Genomic DNA, 23,164 nt, shown 5'->3' on the forward strand with positions numbered 1-23,164 from the left:
GCCGGCCCGCTGGAGTTGCTAGGGTAAAAGTTTTCCGACGAACGTGCACACGCGGCGCATACACCTACTGGAATGGATATGAGCAAGCACTTGAAGAAGAATTTAACAGTTTAATCTTTAAATGATCTACTTGAATAGCAGAATTTGCTGTTTAATTTCTAACTGTTAAACCAGTATAAAAGATGATCAGAAACTGGTTTGCTCTTTTTGGCTGTGGTGCTCAGCAGCAGATGGCTCAGAAAAGCTATTTAATTAAAAAAATCCCATCAATTTCACATTCCATTTCCTGCTTCCACATGGTGAGAAAAATGTCTCACCTCGTGAACTTCCAACACACTGTGCAGGTCAAAACAAGGGCAGTTTGCTTTGAAGAAAGCACACTGCTCTTCAATCTTCTAGCATAGCATGGAATGTAACATTTTGGGCTCAGTTCTGCCCTTACTACATGAACACAACTCCCATCAACTGCAACTCAGACTACTGACTTTAGCAGGTAGTGCACCCATCTATAAAAGAGGAAATTGGACAATTCAAAATTGTGACAACACTGGACTATATACATTCTTGGTGTAGCCTGTAGAGACCGGAATTACAATCATAGTTTGGTCCAAGGCCTTTATTACATTTGTTACCAGTGCTTACACAGCAGGATGGTTGGCACCTCTGAAATATCTGAGACAGGCAGGCATGAAAGAATTCTATAGATGTCTTTTATGCTTAGTACTCTTTGGGACCTTTTTGGGTGATTTCATGTTGCTTTACTTTGTGATAAAATTAGACTGTCTGACACTCTCTTTTTACAATACTTAAATAAATAGAGCAGGATTTTAAATATCTAAGAATATGTTTGAGTATAAATGACTTTCATGTGGAATTGTATCTATTAAACCATGAAATGCTGTGAAATTAATTATTTTTTGACACAACCACCCTCATGAAATCGACCATTGGGAATGCATACATTGCCTGGTAGCAAGAGTCTGTTTAGGACAAAGCATAAAAAGCTAATAAAATTTTGTTGGACAGTCTATAAAGTATTGCTTTTGAATTTTAATTGTAGATTTTTCTCTTAAATTATAGGCCCAGTCTTCCACCAAACTTCCACTAAATTTACTTAGCACAAAATCAGGCCCTAATTGGCTAATTTTTTCTCAATGGACAACTCATTTCTCATTTTTTATTAGTAGGCAGACCTCCTCACTTGTGTATATGAAACAAAACCTCAAAATGCATTTACAGTGCAAAATAAAGTTTTTAATGGTAAATATATACACTGCTACCCTGCTATAACGAGACCGGATATAACACGGGTTTGCATATAGCGCGGTAGCCGCGGGGCTCCGGGGGCACTTTATAGGGTCCAGGGCTCTGGCTGCTGCAGGGAGCCCCAGGCCTTTTACATCACTGCTGGAGCCCTGCCACTGCTACCCTGGGGCTCCGGCAGCGGGGCTTGGGCAGAGCTTTAAAGGGTCCGGGGCTTCGGCTGCTTCGGGGAGCCCCGGGCCCTTAAGTCACCGCTGGAGCCCTGCTTCAACTACTCTGGGGCTGTGGCAGTGGGGCTGGGCTGATGATTTAAAGGGCCAGGACTCCTCACATTGGCTGGAGCCCGGAGCTCTTTACGTCACCGCCGGAGCCCTGCTGCCACTACCCTGGGACTGGGGCAGTGGCAGTGGGGCTGGGCTGGTGATTTAAAGGGCCCAGACTCCCTACAGCGGCCAGAGCCTGGAGCTCTTTAGGTCACCGCCGGATCCCTGCTGCCACTACCACGGGGCTGCTGCTGGGAGCTGGCAATTTAAAAGGTCCGGGGCCCGGCTGCGGGAACTGGATGTGGACGTGATATATCTTGACTTTAGCAAGGCTTTTGATATGGTCTCCCACAGTATTCTTGCCAGCAAGTTAAAGAAGTTTGGATTGGATGAATGGACTATAAGGTGGATGGAAAGCTGGCTAGATTGTCGGGCTCAATGGGTAGTGATCAACAGCTCAATGTTTAGTTGGCAGCCGGTATCAAGCGGAGTGCCCCAAGGCGTCAGTTTTATTCAATATCTTTATTAATGATCTGGATGATGGCATGAGTTGCACCCTCAGCAAGTTAGCAGATGACACTAAGCTGTGAGGGAGAGGTCGATAATGCTGGAGGGTAGGGATAGGGTCCAGAGTGACCTAGACAAATTGTAGGATTGAGCCAAAAGAAATCTGATGAGGTTCAACAAGGACAAGGCCACACCTGGAGTATTGCATCCAGTTTTGGTCCCCCCCACTACAGAAGGAACGTGGACAAATTGGAGAAAGTCCAGCAGAGGGCAATGAAAATGATTAGGGAGTTGGGGCACATGACTTACAAGGAGAGGCGCTGAGGGAATTAGGGTTATTTAGTCTATAGAAGAGAAGAGTGATGGGGGATTTGATAGCAGCCTTTAACTACCTGAAGGGAGAGTTCCAAAGAGGGATGGACCTAGGCTGTTCTCGTGGCAGCAGATGATAGAACAAGAAGCAATGGTCTCAAGTTGCAGTGGGGGCGGTTTAGGTTGGATATTAGGAAACACTATTTCACTAGGAGGGTGGCGAAGCACTGGAATGTGTTACCTAGGGAGCTGGTAGATTCTCCATCCTTAGAGGTTGTTAAGGCCAGCTTGACAAAGCGCTGGCTGGGATGATTTAGTTGTTGTTGGTCCTGCTTTGAGCAGGGGGTTGGACTACATGACCTCCTGAGGTCCCTTCTGTCATAAATAGATAGCTAAGGGTTAATGTTTCTTTTACCTGTAAAGGGTTAACAAAGGGAACCAAACACCTGACCAGAGGACCAATCAGGAAACTGGATTTTAAAATCATGGAGGGAATTTTTGGGTCTGAGTCTTTTGTCTGTCTCTCAGCTATGAGAAGGTTCTTTCTATCTTCTATACTTCTGTTTCCAATTGTAAGAAGGTACAGCAGAACAATAAGGCTTTTAATGTTGTTTGTCTGTATTACATTGTTAGCTTGCTGGAAGTTTCATATGATGGTATCTTTTTGAATCAGACTGTTTATTCATAGCTTTTCTAAAAGCCAATAGCCCTGTATTGTCACGTTGATGCACAGAGATTAAATTCTTATGTCTTTTTCCTCTTCTTTTTAAGACTTGTTTTGAGTTTTCTCTCATGGTAGGCGCTAAGGGACGAAGAATAGGGATACCGCGCAGCCGATACCCGCCCTCATCACTCTTGGATAATGTGAGTGGATCTACGGAGGGTAAGTGGCTGCAGCACCAGGAATTGGTGGGAGGGGAAAGAGAGATAGAATCATTTCTGTTTCCTGTATTTGGGGTTTTCTTCTTGAAGGATAGAGGAGAATGCTTCTTGCTATTGTGAGTAAAGAGGATTAGCATCAGTACTTCAGTAGCCCAGAGACGAAGAATCTGGAGGGAAGCATAGAGGGAGATGACAAGAAGTGAGTATGTTTTTGTGTGTGAGACTCAGAGTCTACATCGATGTCATATGGGATCCCTTCCAAGGAAGTTTGGCGGACAGAGTGAGGCAGGCGCTGTAATTCCTGTCTGGTGGCAGCGAGATAAGATCCAAGCTGGTAATTAAGCTTGGAGGTTCATGCTAAGCACCCAGATTTTGGACGCTAAGGTCCAGATTTGGGGGAAAGGCTTATGATACCTTCCAACCCTGATATTCTATGATTCTGTGAGCCTGGGAGCAGGGCCCAAGTTGTTTATTGGGTGTGAGATTTTTTTGTGGGGAAATCGCTACAAGGGACTATAGAAACTTACATTGTAGATTTTCCTAAGAACACAGTATTCAGAAGAATGCAATATAGCAGCAGGGGTATGTATTGCTGTCCTTGCCTCCCTGTCCTTTAGCCCAAGTCTCATCAACACGCTATCATATGGAGAGACAGTGAAGAGTCGTATCTAGGGCTGTGCAAGGGAAGTAATGTGGTGACAGAAGAGGAATGTTCTGCTCAATATCTGCTCTGTGGTGTTCCCACTGCTTGGCACCTTTGCATGCAGTCTTGTGCCCCAGAAGTAAAGTGACCAAACCAAGTTTACACATAGTATATAAAAGTGGCAGAACCAGGACTTTATCCCTGGCATCTTGACTCCTGGTCCTCACTTTCAAAACTAGATCACAGAGCCTAACGATAGAGTGGGATTCCTACACACTTTCAAAAATGTCTTCAATCTGTGTCTTTATGACCTTGTTCTCCAAATACAGTATGTACAGCATAGAAAGCATTTGAGGCTATTTGAATAGCCCTAAAAATAAAACAAGATAAATGCAAATGATAATACACAATGAATAACACTGACTTATGATTAAGTGTGTTCCCAAATCTTTGTGCTGAAATCTGAAAGTGATGGTTCATATTCTGTAGCCTGTCACACTTGCAGAACAACCTACATGGGGCCCTGTTATTTACTTATGGTGATAAATGGCTAAGGACAGCAAGTCAGATGTTTGACCTCTGATTGTCGTATTCCACATAACCATTCAGAAATGTGATGGTTCAGATCTCTTTTATCAATGTCTACATTGTATTACTAAGGACGCTGATGAGCTTAACAAATGGTTAATTACATTCTAATTTTTGCCTTAAATATAGTAACCATTCAGGACATGTTGTCTCAAATAATCAGTGTATGACACCATGCAGAAGAAAAAAAAGCTCTATGCTGATCTTTGCTTACCAATACAGGATTCCCCGGAAAGTGAGTAGGTTCCATTGTCATGGAAACCGCTTCTGCACTCACAGTGGTACCACCCCGGGAGGTTAACACAGCGTGAATGGTTGTGACACTCAATGATCCCCTCTGCACATTCATCAATATCTGCCTCAGAGAAAAACACAAGCCAGCCAGGAAATTAATTTCCTTTGACACCAACATTTTAGATGCCTTTTTTTTTTTAAAGTCTTCCTTTAAAATATGGATTGTATTTTGTTATGGTTCCAAACACCAAACATATAGTTGGCTCAACAACAGCAAAAACAACAATAAGTAGGACATCAAACATAAAAAGTAAATACAAATTTTAGTATAATACATAAATAAGCTGTTTTTATTCAGAGGTAAGGAACTATTTTTTCCATGTACATAAAACATTCTGAGGGAGATTCTCAACTGAGAATTTGCCCCGTATCTTTTTCTGAGAATCCTGAAGTATTGCTATAGAATGAAAGATTAATTATCCAAAATAAAATATGAGATTATTCTTACTGCTGGTGGTGTTTTGAAGTGCTGTAGAAGTGGTGTACAATTATGATCCTAAGGGCACTACTCTACCACCACTACATGGAATATTATTTAATTATGAAAGTAGTCTTACTGCGTATGATCTTAATTCCACTAGGTCTGCTTTATACTAGTCCTCCAGCGCAGTGCAGACTTAGAATCATTGGATCCATCCCTTTGAGGATTCTCTTGGTATAGGGGAAATTCTCTGTTGGTGTAGGGCTGCTGTAGCGACTCCCATGATGCCTCTCCTGACCCCAAATATAGGTAGGATGACCGGACAAAAAGAATCATGGCGGGGAAGCCTCTGAGACTGGCTGATAGGTCCATGGCACTATGTTAACTTTCTCTGAGAACCAGATCAGACCACTAGCTTGCCCAAGGACTGAGGAAGGCCCTCTGGGCCCTAGAGTTTGGCTGGACCAGACAGTCTGATGCAGTGAGAGCAAAGGTGATAGAAATGATCCCTAATCAGTGTTAATAATATGCCTAATCTCCCAGCTGGGCATCCCAGTACAGCCTGCAAAAGATGGCAAATTTTCAGCAACTGGATTTCTGTTCAAGAGTTAATGTTTGGTCACAGTACAGGATTTTGTGTGTTCAACACACTTTACAAAATTAACTAACACCTTGCTGAAATTACAATTTTCACACTGTTTCTGTGATTGAAGTTAATACATTGTAATAGCATGTGACAGAAAGAAAAGGCAATCATATCTTTCAGCTGCAGTTATAAGATCCTCTGGAAAAGAGTGAACAAATGGCAATATACCTGTAATTTTGTAGCAGTGGAAATATACAGAAAGTTTGATTCCCTGCAGAGTTCCAGTAAACATGTGTTGCTTTTACTAAGGATTTTTCTAAACCTTCTTTAACATCATAATCTGTAATAACCTTGGCTGATTAGTGCTGGCACCTGGCTGTTGTTCTCCTTTGAGCATTTATGCAGTATATTTTGGAGGGTTGTAACTAAAATTAGCAAATTAATTTTATGTTAACCTTCCAGTAATTAAGAAGCTGTTATACTTTCATGATGTTCATAAAAAATGGTTTATTCTTCTGTTTAGCCAGAACCATTTTTAAAAAATCTTGGACAGTTTTCAGCACCACTGTAGGGGATCTTTCCAATTATAAATGAATGTCTTTTCTTCAACAAGGATGAGCTGCTTTCATCCACTGAGAATTATTCCTAGCTAGTCAACAGCACGTGAAACAAGAATAAAACTTGTATCACAAACACAATGGAAATCTGCAGACTTTGGCCTCATTCTGCCTTAAGCATGGGTGCAGGGCTCTCATCCCTGGATCTTGATGCAAGACTGGGATCTTACTGAGCAATCTGAGTCTGATTCTCATCTCCATTTACAAATATTATACACCAGTGTGGCTCCATTGACTTCAGTGAAATTTATTCTGCTGTAGACCAGTATAGATCAGAACCAAGTATTTTCCAAATTCAATTATATTTATTATTTTGTATTAGCAGTGCACCACAAAAGGACAGACTCGTCTTTCTTTTGTTTAATAATGGTATTTTTGTTTAAATCTAACTGAGGAATCTAAACAAAGCCCCCCTTACATTTTTGTGTTCATATTCTGCTCAAAAGTGAAGCAATATAATTTTCTACAGCGCTGGCACACAACTACCATTTATTTCTAGCATTCTTCAACATCTGTCTAATAATAAAGTCAGCTTGTTTACTCTTTAAACTCTGTTGCTACTGCCACTCGTCTGTACTTTATATTTTGTGGAAACTTGTTTTTATGCTAAAATTATGTACAAATCTAACTGTCCATCAATGATGAGTGCTGCTTGCAAATTCAGATGCTTTCAATTCATTATAGCAAATGGAATTTATAACCATGATCTTTTCACATGTCATGGCTGATAGAACAAGTTTAATCCTATTTGGGAAGTGCATGACTTTGCTACTGCAGGTTATTTGCAAATGAATCCTTCTTGCTTCTTTTTCTGCCCTTGTATTGAATCCAAGAGCACTCTGATCTAAAAATTGTTTACGTGGGTCAGTCCTTTACCTGACCTCCCCTCCCTTCAATTCTACTGTTTTTAATTTATGAAATCAATAGTTTTCCGAATGTTTATCTCCAAAGCAGAGTCAATTTGAAAGAATGTTTGATTTAGGTTTATGATACAGGATGCTGATTAGTAGATTACTTTTTAGAGAGCTCTCCTGCTTAGAGAAGAAAACTGAGCATTTGCTCCTATTTAAAGAATGGAGAAGAGACTCAGAATGAGAGGCTATGCACAATATGTTGGGAAAAATAAAATATCACTGATTATTTCTTGATTTGATTACTTCCTTAACCTACCAACACCATCTTTGTCTGTAGCTTCCTACAGGAATAGAGAAAAGGGTTAGGCAATGAAATTTTCATAAACGTCTAAAGTACTGCATGTAAGGCAAAGGGGAAAATAATAAGTAGCCTTTCCATTTGTCTAATGCATTACAGTTGGTTAGCCCCCACACTTGCACAAATGTCCACAAAGGCTAAATTAAAAAAGAAAAGGCCCTTCAGCTGATCCTATTATCCCTTACCCTATTTTTAGCAAGTCATAAATGGACAATATTTGTTAATTTGTTCTGTAAATACTGAGTGATTTAAGAACAAAGAGGTCTTTGTAAACTGGGATGTTTTAAAGTATGTAATTCATATAATGGAGACGGCAAGCTCACACTGTCAGGGGCATTAGCTAGATGACCTAGTTGGATCTTTTCCATCTTATCCTCATATAGTTCTTGGAAGCACTTTGATGTGGAGTATTTGTATATATGAAGATTTTGCAATATCTAATGGCTGGATAAGACAATTGGAAATCAAGTGATCTGGGTTCTATTCTAGGTTTGTCACTGGCCGGCTCAAATAAGTCACTTCACCCTTCTGTTTTCCCATCTTTATACACTCACTCACCTACATTAAGCACTTTCAGATCACTGGATCAAAGATGCCATAAGTACACAGTATTTATATGCATATGGTACACATATATCAGTGCCAGATTTTTCATTACAGTATATGATTTAATGGCCTACAAAGCTATAGTGTGTGTATTATATATCGATTTCAAGACAAAAAGATGTGTTAAAAGGAAGTAAAGGGAGGAAAATATATAGCAGCAAATTAAGAATAAAAACAGCAATGTACAACAGAATTGTATTGATTCCCCAAACAAGTACTACAAAACTATTCTGGGACTATGCCCTAACGCAGCTGTCAGGAAATGACTGCTGGACCTGTGCAATCACAGGTCCATGTGCGCTGCTCCTCTCCCAGCCCACCCTTAAACCAATGTTCCACATTCTCTCTATGTTAAGGGCACAGATCTCTGGAGAAGCACAAAAGTTCCACTACATTAAGGCCCTCTACAAGCATTTATGGGGGCGGGGAGTGGGAGGAAAGGAAAGGAGATAGTAGGATGCCCCCTTAAATATATAGCTTAATACAGTAAAAGCTGTTTTGTCCAGCACGTTGGGGGAATGGAGATGCTGGTAAGTGAAAAATTCCAGATAACTAAGAGGGAGGAAGTTTGGGTGTGGGGGGGTTGTGAGGCTGGGGGTTGGTTGTGGCATGGGAGGGGATGCAGGGCGTGAGCTCTGGGAGGGAGTCTGGGTGTGGGACAGGGCTCAGGGAAGCAGGTTGGGGTACGGGAGAGAGTGCAAAGTGCCGGATCCGGTGGGTGCCCACGTTGGGTGGCTCCCCACAAGTGGAAACCTGTCCCTGGTTGCTTCCAGGCGGAGGCACGGCAGGCAGCTCTGTCCTCATCCCGCCCTGAGCATTAGCTCTGCAGCTCCAATTGGCTGGGAACCACAGCCAATAAGACCTGTGGAGGCAGTGCCTGTGGGTAGACACAGCATGTAGAGCCGACTGCCGTGCCTCCTCCTAAAAGCATTCCCTCCTGTGCCCCGACCCGCTTCCCTGAGCCCCCTCCAACACCCAATCTCCCTCCCAGAGCCCACACTCTACACTCTTTCTGATGCCCCAACCCCCTTCCGGCCCTGCACCAACCAGACTATAAACCGGAACCTCAATGCAGGTCAGAAATGCCAGTTTATAGAGCCTTCCGGGTGGTGAAGTGCTGGATAAAACAGCTTTTATTGTATATTCATCTTTATGAGGCTAATCCAAAATTCACTGAAAGCAATGGAAAGATTCCCATTGACTTTTACAGACTTTGGATCAAGTGCTACATTTTTAAATATATAATATAGAACAAATAGTGTGCATGTGCGACCCAGCAAATTTATATTCTTGTGGGAATCTCAACTTCTGACTATCATGAATGTGTGACTTTTAGCTGTGTGGAACATGAAGTCTGCATTAATATAATTTTTACATTTCCTATTTAACTATATTTTAACAAGGGGCAATGCAGTTCTTCCCCCCACCCCACCCCACCCCATGGTGCCCTTCTCCTCCCAACCTTTTTTCAGGTTAAGCCCTGCTCACAATGCCCATCTGGAAGGAGTTACTGTACAGCAGGTTCTAATGCATGCTTTTATCCCACTTGGTTATTTAACTGTCATTAGCACAGGATTGTTAATGGATCTGACAACACTCCATTATGGTGATTTAGCAGAAGGTATGAAGTGGTGCATTTTTCCATTGTACAACAGGGACACCAGTTGGTTTTGAATAAGCTTTTGCAGGATGCTAATCCTGTCCTTTGAGGACAGGTCTGTAGTTTTTACTTTTACCATTCCAGCTTCCTGCATTATTCATAGAGGTATTTATGCAGACATGATAAATAGGATAATTTACCTCAAAATAAAACACAATGGTTTCAGAACCTGATGAAAAATGGAGAATTAAAATAAGTCAATCTTCTAAAATGCTTCACCATATTTCTGTCATTATGTGATTATACTCTTATGCTGTTTTTACCAGAGGCTCTACACAAAATGAGACAGCAGAGTTTTTAAAATAAAGCCTTTGTTCATGAAATTTCTAGAATATTGCTGTTCATGTAAAAAAATATGAAATCCTTTTCTTTAGCTCTTTATTGAATAGGACACTTGGTAAAAACAAAATTAAGTTATTTTCCAATTAATACAGCATCACAAAGGTCTCTGACATCTGAAACTGAAATCATACTCTTTGATTGTTAAGTACGCTAATTCTAGGAGAGTATCATAGCTGTATGCTCCAAAGGAACATCACCCTAAAGAGTCTCTTAATCATAAAATTGCTTAATGACCATCCATCTGGACAAGTGAGGCATGAATCCTATCTCCCTCCATTTTCATAAAACTAAGACAGGGAAAACTGAATATGGATGAAAGCTTTATGCAAATATGATTCCCCCACACACCTCAGAGCAGACATGCACCCACTTCAAGGGGCCTCCCATGCTCCCACAGAAATTCAACTGCTTTGAGGAAAACAGCATGAAGCCGGTGCATGTGATCTGAATGTTACGCATTTGGCAGATTAATAAGCTAAAAATTAAAACAATAACCCACAGCCATTCCCCAAACCAAAAAAAAATTCAGACAAACCACCCCTCTAAAACTTTATTTGGCCAAATTCAGTCCTGATGCAAGTGGCCATCACTCCTCTAGTTTCAATTGTTGTACCTGCTTATCTCAGGATTGAATTTGGTTTATTATTACTACTTTTTCTGTTGGCCCTGGTGCCCCTTTCCAGCTGGCATGAAGAAATTATGCTTACTCTCAAATGTTTATCATAAAAACTGCAATTCTGTGGCACTTCTCAAGTTGTGATTTTAGTTATAGTTATGTTGGGCTTTATCCTACAGTCCTTACTCTGGCAGTGGCAGTTTGTCCTAGGTAACAGTGTAGGATCAGGCTCCAGGGCATGAGGAGAGGGAAGTGAAATAAAAAACTGCAGTTTGTAAATATAACAAATACAACTCATGTTCGTGATGTCCCAATAAAAACGGAATATATGTAGCAGCTACATGGTACTTCAGAGGTAGATGGTGTGTCCAGGCACCTATTAAAATTAAAGAGCAGCTGTAACATAGTTATTATGCAACTGTGGATTAGTGTTATCAGGATTGTTAATCAGCTGGAAAATGTGTGTGTAAATTTAAAAGTATTAGTTTAACCCAAGAAGCTATCAGGATAACAGACTATTGGATACCAGCAATTTTTAAGATTAATTCTTTTAATATATCACATCTCATTTACTGAAATCCATTTTTATAAACACTCCAAACTGATTTCTTTATCAGTTTAGTGCATGTCTCTTCATATTAGTCTATTTGTATGCTAAATCTGCAGCATACTTGAAGGCTGCAATTTAAAAGTCGCTGAGCTAGCCAGATGATTGTCAATTCACAATATATTATCTAAGACAAAGTTTTGGATTCTTTCATACCAAGCATAAAGACTTGTTTAGGAAACACGAATACTGCCATAGTATTTAATGGAAAATTTTAGCAGCCAATGATCAAGGAATGACAGTAGCCAGTCCACAATTAAGGTTGTATTTGAGTTTCTGATATGAACTAGATTTTAGCCGCTCCTCTGTAAGCCACAGAGAGATATTGGCTTCAAAGTTGGTAGGTTATAAGGTTTCCTATAGTAGCGTAGGTAGGTAGTATTCCTGTTTTACAGATGGAACAACTGAGATACAAAGAGTTAAGTGAGTAACCCAAGGTTACACAGAAAACTTATGATAGAGCCAGGAACAGACTCAAATTGCTTGATTCACAGACCGGTGTCTTAACAGTGAGGTCATCCTTCCACCACATAATTACTATAAAGCTGATTCTTAAACAACCAAACAGACCCAAGGCTGTGCAGTGTTACCTGTACTGGTGAGTCATCAGCAAAAATTGGCTGAATTTTTTAAGATATATTAGAAATTGTGACACTTGAGAATCAATTCAGTTAGGCCACAATACTGTTATACCTGCATGTGCAATACCCAAGCAATGCTACAGTGTACTAGATAGGAGCTCTAGGACAAAAACTGCTTGGGAATGAAAGAGCAAAATTAATATGGGAGATCCATTCTAATCCATGATGACCATAGCAGACACTTTTAGCACCAATCTTGTACCTGTATTTAAAACTAAAAAGACGCTTTTTTTTGCTTCTAGAAGCAAAAATCATCATTGACCACAAATTTTATTGATCTAGTGTATGGAATGAGGAAACATAACAGTACCCATACTGGGTCAGACTAATGGTCCATCTAGTCCAGTATCCTTTCTTCCAGCAGGTGCCAGATGCTTCAGAGGGAATGAATAGAATAGGGCAATTATCAAGTAATCTATCCTCTGTTGCCAGCTTCTGGCAACCACAGGTTAGGGTATTACACAGTGGATGAATTTAGCCTCTTATGCATTAGCATACTGACAGACCCCATTTCACATAACCTTTGATGCACCAACTGTCCAACAATGAAGTGCTCCACAAACAATGTTTAAGTGACATTAGTTCTCCAGTGGAAATAGCTTCATTGATAAGCCTTAGCATTGTTCTACTGCTGAAAGGAGACTATCCCATGGGCAATCTTCAGGTGTATTACCAGCTAATATATCACTAAACCCGGCACTTAAAATATTTAAGATCAATATCACAGAGGAGTAGGAATAACTCATTATCTCATCTAGTCCCATCCTGTGACAGTGCAGAAATGTTCTCTACAAGATATTCTTCCGTGTTTTCCCAGTTTAATGTCAAAAAGACTTGTGATGGAGCTCCTACCAGTTCACTGGGAAGCTTACATTCACATTATTAGGAAGTTCTCTTGATTAGTTTGAGCCTTGTCATAAGAGTCATATGAGAGTAAACAACACTTTTCAAAACAGAGAGACAAAGTGGGTGAGGTAATATCTTTTACGGGACCAACTTCTGTTGGTGAGAGACACAAGCTTTTGAGCTTACACAGAGCTCTTCTTCAGAGCTGGGAAATTAACTCAGAATGTCACATCCGAGTACAAGATGGAACAGTCTGTTTAGCATAAATAGATAACAAATTTCAAAGGACCAAATGGTAAGCTCAAAAACATGTCTTTCTCACAACAGAACACCAACAATACCACAGCATACTTTTCAAAACAATTTCACTGTTAATAGGAGGCAGCAGTTGGTAAGAAAATGATAAAAGGCAAATTATTTCCACTAAGAAAAGTGTCAACCGTCATCCTCACAACTCCTGTATGTAACCGTAAGGTAAGAAAAGAAGCCAAATGCTAATTTAAATGTATATAGTACCCCTGCCTTATAGACAGCTCCAGTCTCTTTAATAAGCCTGCAAGCAAGTTGAATGTTAAAAAAACACTTTTTTTTAAAGCTTCAGAAGAGCATTTTCAATAGTTTTAAACTTTCCAAAGCACTAGAATGGGTTACGTAGGGAGGCAGTGGAATCTCCTTCCTTAGAGGTTTTCAAGGTCAGGTTGACAAAGCCCTGGCTGGGATGATTTATCAGGATTGGTCCTGTTTGAGCAGGGGGCTGTACTAGGTGACCTCCTGAGGTCTCTTCCAACCCTGATATTCTATGATTCTATGAAATAAATCCACAAACAGACAATGCAAAAAGCCTTCCAGAGATCATTTGTGGTTAGTGTTGTCCATCATGGAATAAGCATGTTTATTTTCCATAGAGGAGCGGCTACAAAGAAAGACCTTTTGAAAGACTGTGAAGGGCTGGAAGGATTGCTTGGAGAAAATTAAACACAGACCATACAGCACACACATCGGTGGCATTCTAGTTGCCTTGTGCGCACAATGGCAGTACAAGCCTCTCTCTGTTGTGCCCAGCTTGGAACCACACTCACCCCAGTGATGTTAAAGCTTCCTCTGGCGCCTATTTGCATTTCTCAACAGGCTCTTTAATGAAAGTGGTTTTCTGCAGAACATATCCCACACACAATCTAGTCAATACATTCAAGACCTTTTTCTTTTGTTTATTACATCTTCTTGTTTGGGAAGTCTGAGAAGTTGAAACTAAAGCTAGCTGGAGAAACTTCGACAAAGCCATATCATGCTGGATTAGGCAATTCCAGCTGTATCTAGTGCTTTGTGAAACCAATTGATTTCACCAGAACTTCATTTTGGAAGAAAACTGAAAAAAAAAATTGTCAGTCAAAATGTCCATTTTAACATCTTTGGAATGAAACATTTCTGAAATGACTTTTTATTTAATATTTTGTTTCCTTTTGTATCATATATTACATAATAATAGACAATCAAAAAGTCAAAATCAAAACAAAAAGTTTAGATCAACCCAAAACTATGTTTCCCCCCAGCATTTTCCTTCCTGGACAATGTCAACATTTTCGATTTTCATTCCATATTGGAACAAAGTCATATTTGGAACTCTCAAAATTCTTTGCAAAATGGAATTTTTAATTGCTGTACAGTTCTAGTTCAAACTAAAGAATAAGTAAATGTAAGAGACTGTTAGGTGATGTGTCTGTTAATGTATCTAGATGAAAATCTCAAGAAGAGTGGAGCAGTGAGTGTTTTAGTCATTAGCAAATATCCAGGATTAGGAGCCGAAAGTCACTGTTCTCTACTTTTTCTTTCTTTTTGAAAAGCACTAAGAGGATTCTATTTTCCCAGATATAATTAACCATTTCCAGAGAAGAAAATGTGCATCTGGGGTGTGCTCTCACTCTTGTTTTTTAATTAGGAGCTGAATTTTTAACATCACTAAACCATTCTGTGTTAGACTTTGATCAAACTCAATTCTCTCAGACTGGATGCTACTTCAGACATCAATAATTCCAATTAAACCAACACAGAGATATGATTTCATCATTTCTCTAAGCAATTAAAAAGGCACAACTGAAATAAGTGGAAAATCCTGCAAGAGAAGCCAAGGCCCTTGTCAAGTTTTAATAATAAATAAATATTTTGTACTTATAGCACCTTTCATGCAAAGATCTCAAAATATTTTATGAGCACTAAATAATAATAATGCCTCACAACACCCTTTTGAGAACGGTAAGGGGAACAATGAAGCCTTGCTTACTTGATTATCCAAAGAATGTTCATATCCAACATAGAGTTATAGTTCCTGGTGTGTGTTAAATGAATAAGAAGTCCTCCATTCATCAAAACCTCATTTATCCAAATTAAGTTGTGTGTCCTTCCTTTTATTTGGGTAAACAAAATTTTACTATATGTAAGCATGATTTTGTTCACCACGGAAATTCAGTCAGTTCTGAAGTTGAACACCATTGCTAGTCAATGGCATTAAATAAAGTAAGATTAAAAGGAATTCAGATGAATACAAAATTTCTCATAATAGCTGCTTTTCTTCTTCCTCGAACTTTGGAGCAGAACAATCTGTCAAAATTTAGTTGCTTTGCCTATGACAGCCATGCTGCAAACACATCCTAAGTTTTGCAACCTTTCTGCAAAAGCTGACTACTGAAATTAGGTTGCAAGGCCCTTTCTCAAATAAAACTGAGGAGGAGGAGAAGGTAAGTGCCCTAACCATTGAGTCACAGAGTCATTCTCACTCTCTCTTTAGCCCAATGACTATTTAAGCATTTCCTATACAGTGTAACAGCTTCAACACTAGAGACTGAGGACCCCCTCGCTTTCCAAATATCCTACAGCCACATGGCTAGGGCATTGACATTGCAGATGGGAGACCTGGGTTCAAGTTTCCTGCTTAGAACCAGGCAGTGTGGGGATTTGGACCAGCGTTTCCCACATCTTGGGTAATTGCTTTAACCAGTGGGCTTTTGGGCATAAGGAAGAGGGCGGCAGCAGCATCGCTATTTATTGCAGGTTAAGCATGCTGTGAGTAGGCCAATAAAATTGGACCCTGCAGACGAGAGAGGTGGGAGAATGCTTAATGTGTGAATTCAGATCAGGCTTGGGGTGAGTCAGGCGCTGAGCAGTTTGACAGTGCCCAATTTGGTAGCTGTGGGCATTCCCATCTGCAGAAATACACTGAAGGTGTAATAGAATACTAAAATGTATTATACAGTTCACCCACTAAGTGGCGATGTGTGTCACATACCAGGACCTGGGCTGGTAATAGCTAGAGTCACCAGTGTATTACAGAATATCATGTAAGACACACCCCTAGCTTATCTCACTATAAAGGAAGCTCTGTAGCCAGTTCATATCAGGTACAAGAGTCTGACCTGCTAGTAGCAGCCCTGCAATCTACCATGTAAAAGAGGTATATGACAGAAGAGACTTACCAGTGAAAACTTAGGTGCCTGGTGATTTTAAATGCTTACAGAGCTAGGTGGTAGCTGAGTGGTGATTTTGTTAATGAGGGGAGCTGGCATAAATGTTGGATTTAGGTGCCTAAAGTAGAAGTTAGGAGCCTACGTCCCCCTTGTGAATCTAGCCTCCAGCATCTACCTCTGAAGGTTATGAAGATTAGATAATGGATATATGGCACAGTATCAATACTACAAATGCATTTGTGTATATATACACACAGCCTTTGATTTTCAGTGCTTTAATCTATGATGGCAAGTTGGACACCCACTTACTGAATCATGCACAATAAATAGCCTTTGTTGAAAATGTTGGGATATGCACATACCGCAGACATATACAATGTGTTTAGAAGGAAGACATAAAAAGCTGAAATGTCTACACAACTGTCTCATTAAACATCCCAAATGGCTCCTGGATTTTTATTTCTAATGACAATGGGTAATTTATTCTTATATAAAGTCTACATAATCCTTCTATGACAACTACATTTCCCACCATGCATCATAAAATCCTAACCAAGACTTACAGTTGTAACACGGCGCTAGACAATGACAAGATTGTGGCTCATGTCACAATACAGAAGAATGAATAGCATAAGTTAGAATAATGTTATATGTCTACACGCCTTTGAAGTTCAACAATTATGTCTGCAAAAGGGAAATATCATTTTGTAACAAGACTGGAACTATTTCACCTGAAACAATGATTAACTGAGCTACAGTCAAATGTTGGAAAGGAAGAACAAGAGGGATGATGATCAGAGCAAGGAGAATGTTAAGCTTTTCCAAAAGTTGGAAGTATGACTTGAGCCAGCAAGTGTAAATGCGCAGGAAGTTTTATCAACATTGTGTGCTGAGCCAGCGCGGTATGCTTTTTTGAAGCCGATAGGGCTTGAAAACCATCAGAAAAGATGCTGCTCTCTCTGCATAATACTGACCCCTTGCAAAAGTCAGCCCTAAAAAAAGAATTCAGATGAACTCTCTATTCTGAAGGTACCTGATATAAAATATATTTTAAAGCTTGTACACTTTCATTCTCAAAGTATTTCTGGATCACAGACAAAAGCAAATTTGTATGTAAAGGCAAAGGACTTGAATCTGTTTAAAACAACTACAAAAATTCATAGCCTTTTAAATGCAGCAGTGTTAAAAGTATTTTGCTGTCTGCAATGAGGCCTTCAGACTAATAGTGAAATAAATATGAGGACATGACTGGGAAGATCCATGGTTTTAGAGATTGGGGTTGCCAGTCCTTGAGGGACTGATGCATCCCCACTACCACCCAACAATTTTGGCAATCCCTGATTGACAGGCTGTGAGCTTTGTGAGCCCAAGCACCACATGATGTGTCACCCACAGAGGGTCTGACAAGCAGTGCTCCCAAGGTCCCTGATTGTCCAAGTGCACGACCTAATCCTGCAGGAAATGTCTGGAAGTTGTCTGTGCAACTAGGTGGAGCCCCAGTTAGCTGCTCTGACAAACCTTTCTCCAGCTTTACTCCACTCTGCTCCAGACCAGCTTCCTTTCCTAACTCCTGGCCCTTGAGGCTGGTTCTGGGCTCTGACTCTGGGCTCTGGTTCTGGGTTCCTGACTGTGCCCCAGCCATGATAATGATAAAGTGGACAATTTTGATTTAGTTTGATACTTTCTTGTTAAAGTCCACAAATCCTACAAGCTCTGTTCTAACTTATTAAATATAGCAAGGAGAGGTCTTCATTACTTACAAGCTATATTATCCACCAAATACACATGCTTTACACTGAGTTTTTCTATGTTATACTTTTTGCAAGGTGGCAATTGTGTTTTGTTTTTATTAGAAATAATTTCTTATACTTCTAGGGCCATTTCCTCAGTGGAGCTACCCAGTTTACACTAACTGTGGATTTGACCCTGGCCTCAGAACTTTTCAGTTACCAAGATGTTTTCAGTTCAAAGGTCATCTGCAGCTTGAACACCATAGCTCAGCAATGTAGCCAAACATACATCTTAATTATAATCTGTTTCAATACCACTGATTTGTAGCTGCTGAGAAAAAGGCCACAGACTTTAAAATGTTGACTTCACTCATTTTAAAATGATAATGTGTCCCAATATTTTAACCAGGAGCTCCCACAAAAATATCCTTCTTATTCTGTGATAGCAAAGATGACTGCTTTGGCTGGGCCATCTAGTAGGTTGGAAGATGGACAAATATCCAAGGACATGCTATACGGGGAGTTATCAAAAGAAACAAGAACAACAGAATGTCCCAAGCTTCTCTATAAAGACACATGCAAGCGAGATATGAAGGGATCTGGAATTGATCCTGACCAATGGGAAATCTTGGCAAGTGATCATAAAAAGTGGCACCATTGTCTCGATCAGGGTATCAAAGTCCATGACAGAAGCTGGCTCCTACAGCTTGAAGAGCAAAGAGCCCATAGGAAGCAAGCAGCTCCCAACCAAGATCCATACATTTGCAATAACTGCCTAAGATCATACAAATCTCGGACTGGACTAGTCAGTCACGAGACATTGCATAGCATCTCCATTGTAGCCTGCAATTCCCACTGTCTCTCGTAGACAAAAGGATGCCAACAACAGGAGGTGAAGGGGCATTTATGTGGAGACCGGAAAAGGATGAGAAACCAGGGAATCTTTTACATTCTTTTTTCCATTTAAACCAAATTGTCATCTTATAACCAAGGAGGGAAGCAGCCCTACTAGGGAAACAAATTTGTCTTAAGTGCATTTGTAGCAAAACAGTTCTTTATTTCTAAAAATTACTGTGTGTAGATTGATGAGGTACCACAGAATTCATCTTGTATAAATACAAATAAAAGTTTTGAGGCTAAAGTCACCAGGAATATTTTGAAAATACTGGCTATTTATTGCAATCTAATCCATTCCAATGGCAAAATATTTGCTGTTCACAACTACCCCAAGGATAAGTCAGCTCTGACAGGAAGGATTTAGCTGCATTCAGGGAGTGGGCTAAATGCCATCAGAGGCAGTCCAACCTTCCCTTCAGTTTGGTAGCAGAATTTTACAAGGGGCTTATGGGAGCCCCTGAAAGGCCCCTCCAGCATTTAATTAATTTAACCTGTTGTGATGGTGCACCCCATAAGTCTTTATGGAAATATGCTTATGAAAGTATATATGACATAACTGGAATATGTTTTATGATACGTATGCCATGTAACATATCTCTGTAAAAGTTATGTCTACTGAATCTATTTATCCTATTTATATGCATATATCATTTTTTTTTGTATTTGAAGTTATGAATATTGGCTGTGTACTTGCTTGATTTCTTAGTAGTAAAGCATTTGGTCAGCTTCCTGAGAAAGTTAAGTGCCCAATCGAGAAACACTTAAAGGACCATGAATCTTGGAAGGCTCCAGTCCACATAAGAAGTCTATCTGAGGATGTTCAGGGTAGCATGTAAACAAAGGCTGCTGCCTCTAAAAACTGAGTCATGCATGGACATGTGACTTGCCCATGTAACTCCAAAACTCCATCTTGGAGCTGGACTTCGCATAGGAGAGAGAAGGGAGTCTCCACCCACAAGAGAGAGTCATTTTAAACCCCTGGGACAACCCTACATTTTGTCTTCAGCTGGCTAAAAAGAGAGCCTCTCAACCCCCAAGCATACCTGAAAGAAACTGGAACAAAGGACAGTAACTATGTGGGGGTGGGGGGGTGAGTGATTGCTGGACCCAGACTAGAAGGAGACTAATCTGTACAAGGACGCTTACTGGAATTCCTCTGAGAGTGAGGTTTTTATCTGTATTCAGTCTTACTATATTACACATAGACTTGAGTGTTCTATTTTATTTTGCTTAGTAATTTGCTTTGTTCTGTCTATTACTTGCAACCTCTTATATCCTACTTTCTGTATTTAATAAAATCACTTTTGACTTATTAATTAACCCAGAGTATGTATTAATACCTGGGCGAGCAAACAGCCATGCATACCTCTCTATCAGTGCTATAGAGAGGGAACAATTTATGAGTTTACCCTGTATAAGATTTATACGGGGTAAAATGGATTTATTTGGGGTTTGGACCCCATTGGGAGTTGGGCACCTGAGTGTAAAAGACATGAACACTTCTTAAGCTGCTTTCAGCTTAAGCCTACAGCTGTTAGGGGACATGGTTCAGACCTGGGTCTGGGTTTGCAGCAGGCTAGTGGGTCTGGCTCAAACCAGGCAGGGCACTGAAGTCCCAAGCTGCCAGGGCAGGAAAGCAGGGGCAGAAATAGTCTTGGCACATCATTTGGCAGCCCCAAGGGGGCTTCTGTGATCCAACCCATCACACCAATGATTTCTGTTCTGGAAAAAGTTACTTTGATTTCAATATCTTGTATCCTTGACCTTACATTGAAGCATTTCTACTACAGCTCACTCTTGCCAACCATCCACTTCACATTCACCTTCTAGGAAAAAGTGAACATGCAGCTGGAGGTTTACACATTTCACAGAAGTGCTGCTGGCATAGCCGGCAACAGATAGTAGGCATGGCTATTTTCAGTTTTTGCAAGCAAACATAAAGGGCCATATTACTGCTGATGTAAACTTGCATATCTCCACTGGCTTTTACACCAGCAGAGAAGCTGACTCTGAGTTTTAAAAATGTCTCTCTGGCCTCTGCGTTTCCACCAGTGTGCTCCTGATCTATTCCACATTCTGTATGGCTAAAAAGTAATCTTTGTGAGGCCTAATTCTATCCTTAGTGTTCCCATGGCAACCTGAACTATGACCCACAAGACATACAACACTTTCAATACATGCATCACTAGTATATGCATATATTCTACTATGTAAAGTAATCACTTAGTGATGTCTACATTGAAAAGGTCTGTAAATGTATTTGGTGGGTCAGAGTCAAGGTTCTAAAGAGAATGCATATAGTGAAACATGTTGCTAATATACCAGTGTATAAACTGTGAGGATAATACAATATTTATGTAAGTCACTGTATCTGGTCATTTGTACAATTTTTAATACTTAGAGGTTTTAAAAATTGCATTTATATAATGCATCAGGTTATTTATTGCAGTACTCTCATTTCACTTAATGTTTTTGTCTAGTCTATATGCCGATGAGTTGAATGCAGCTTATCCTGCTGAGAGATAGAGGGGGTGATCCAAGTGGCTGACTGTAGTGGGGGGGAGGGGAGGGGAGTACTCAGCAGCCTTCTCTTGCTAGAGACTGGCTTCGCTGTGGGCTATGAAATTCTTCCTCCTTTTGTTTGCTATGGTTGATTGTGCAGCTGGTTGTCTCCTTCTGATTGATTTCTTCCAGGCAGCTGCCTACTTCCTGACCACTGCTGGTGTTTTAAAGGCTGTTTCATGCTTCCTTTGCTTTTCCCTTTGCTTGTTACATTGTGGATGCCAGACTCTTGTGAGATACTCATATGAGCCCTTTTGAGCCACCACGTTGTGAGCTGTCAGCTGATGGACTTCCACAGTGCTGGCAGCAATAATAATCTTAATAGCTTGCATCAGCTACAGGGAAGGACTCTGCAGTACTGATGTGAGGTCATTTGCTTAGCAAGCTGAAGATGAATGAGGAGAGATCTTCTTCAGGGAGGCATTGTTTGGCTGGCTTATACATAAGAAAGCTACTGGGGCTGTTTTGGTCTCTTTAATGTACCAACGGGAGATATTGGCTCAAGGAAGCAGTAGGAAAGATATGAACAATAGTGCCTCTAACAATGCTTTAAGGGAGATATATACTACAATAAGCCTTTGCCTGGTTTTTATGGCTCATTTATCCATGTTTAAAAAAAAACAGGAAAGTATAAACAATACAACAACAAATTCAGGTAGAAGTAAAAATAAAAATGAAGAGACCAGCTACAGGAGAGGAGGACCTGAGTTTAAATGATTTCAGGGATGATGTCTGATGTGTTTTTAGTACATTTTATTGGATTTTTCTGGTTGCTCCGGAAATTCCAGAAGAATATATGCAAAGTTATCTCAAAGCAAAGGTCAAAGTATGTTCTGTTGGCAAATGTTAGAATAAACTGACTCACTCTTTTTTTTTTAATACTACAGTTATCACTGACTCATTATTCAAAGCCCTCATTTAAAAACACTGCTACCACAAAGCTTTTTAGTAATAAAAAATCACAGAAATTAATCCTGGATTTTTAAATCAAATACTCTCTTTCTGAGCTTGGACCATCATTTAGCCAATTAGTATAATACATTTCTGTATTGTATTTGCCTCATTTGAGTCTTAATTCTGATTTCACTTATACTACAGTAAATCAGGAGTGACTCAATTTAAGTCAAATGAGTTATACCATAACTGTAATGTGAGATAAGAATCAAGCCTCTTGAATAGAACTGAATCTTTATTTTCAGGTTAAATACAACTCCTATCTAATATATTAGGTGCTTTTTACCAATAACATTTTCAGTTTGATTCATCCCAAAGAATCCCAAAGCAATTTACAAATGATGCTCAGTATATTAAGGAATCACTTTGGCAAACAATGGAATACAGCTCACTCTGGAGTGGAACGCAGGACTTATTTCATGGCACATAGCTGTGTTAAACAATAATTTAGGATGGAAAGTGAAGAAGAATATCCCATTAAATGAAATGGCAGGCAAACCTCATGGAGACAGAATGTCATTGCCCAAAGTGCAATTTGGCCAGGATACTGTCCTGAAGGCAACAATTCACTCTTGCAAAAGAAAGGGCCTGGGTTAAACTATGGGCACAAAGATTCAGGGCTACAATTAAGCAAAGCACCTGTAAAAGTACAACGTG

The 23,164-nt window shown here is 40.0% G+C and overlaps 1 protein-coding gene across 7 annotated transcripts in view; it reads right to left on the reverse strand.

The window, feature by feature from the left end:
- The window catches only part of NELL1 (neural EGFL like 1), a 465,038-nt gene that overhangs the window by 37,767 nt on the left and 404,107 nt on the right, over positions 1-23,164 (reverse strand). For 5 of the 7 annotated variants that reach the window (XM_032794577.2, XM_032794575.2, XM_075065234.1 and 2 more), the window contains one exon: positions 4,673-4,813. The exons of the other annotated variants lie outside the window; for them this stretch is intronic. In XM_032794577.2, coding sequence (XP_032650468.1) covers positions 4,673-4,813 — 141 coding nt within the window. The remainder of the gene's footprint in view (positions 1-4,672; positions 4,814-23,164) is intronic. 7 annotated transcript variants of the gene reach the window in all.

The sequence above is a fragment of the Chelonoidis abingdonii genome, chromosome 4 (genome assembly GCF_003597395.2).
Source record: "Chelonoidis abingdonii isolate Lonesome George chromosome 4, CheloAbing_2.0, whole genome shotgun sequence".
NCBI classification, from domain to species: domain Eukaryota; kingdom Metazoa; phylum Chordata; order Testudines; family Testudinidae; genus Chelonoidis; species Chelonoidis abingdonii.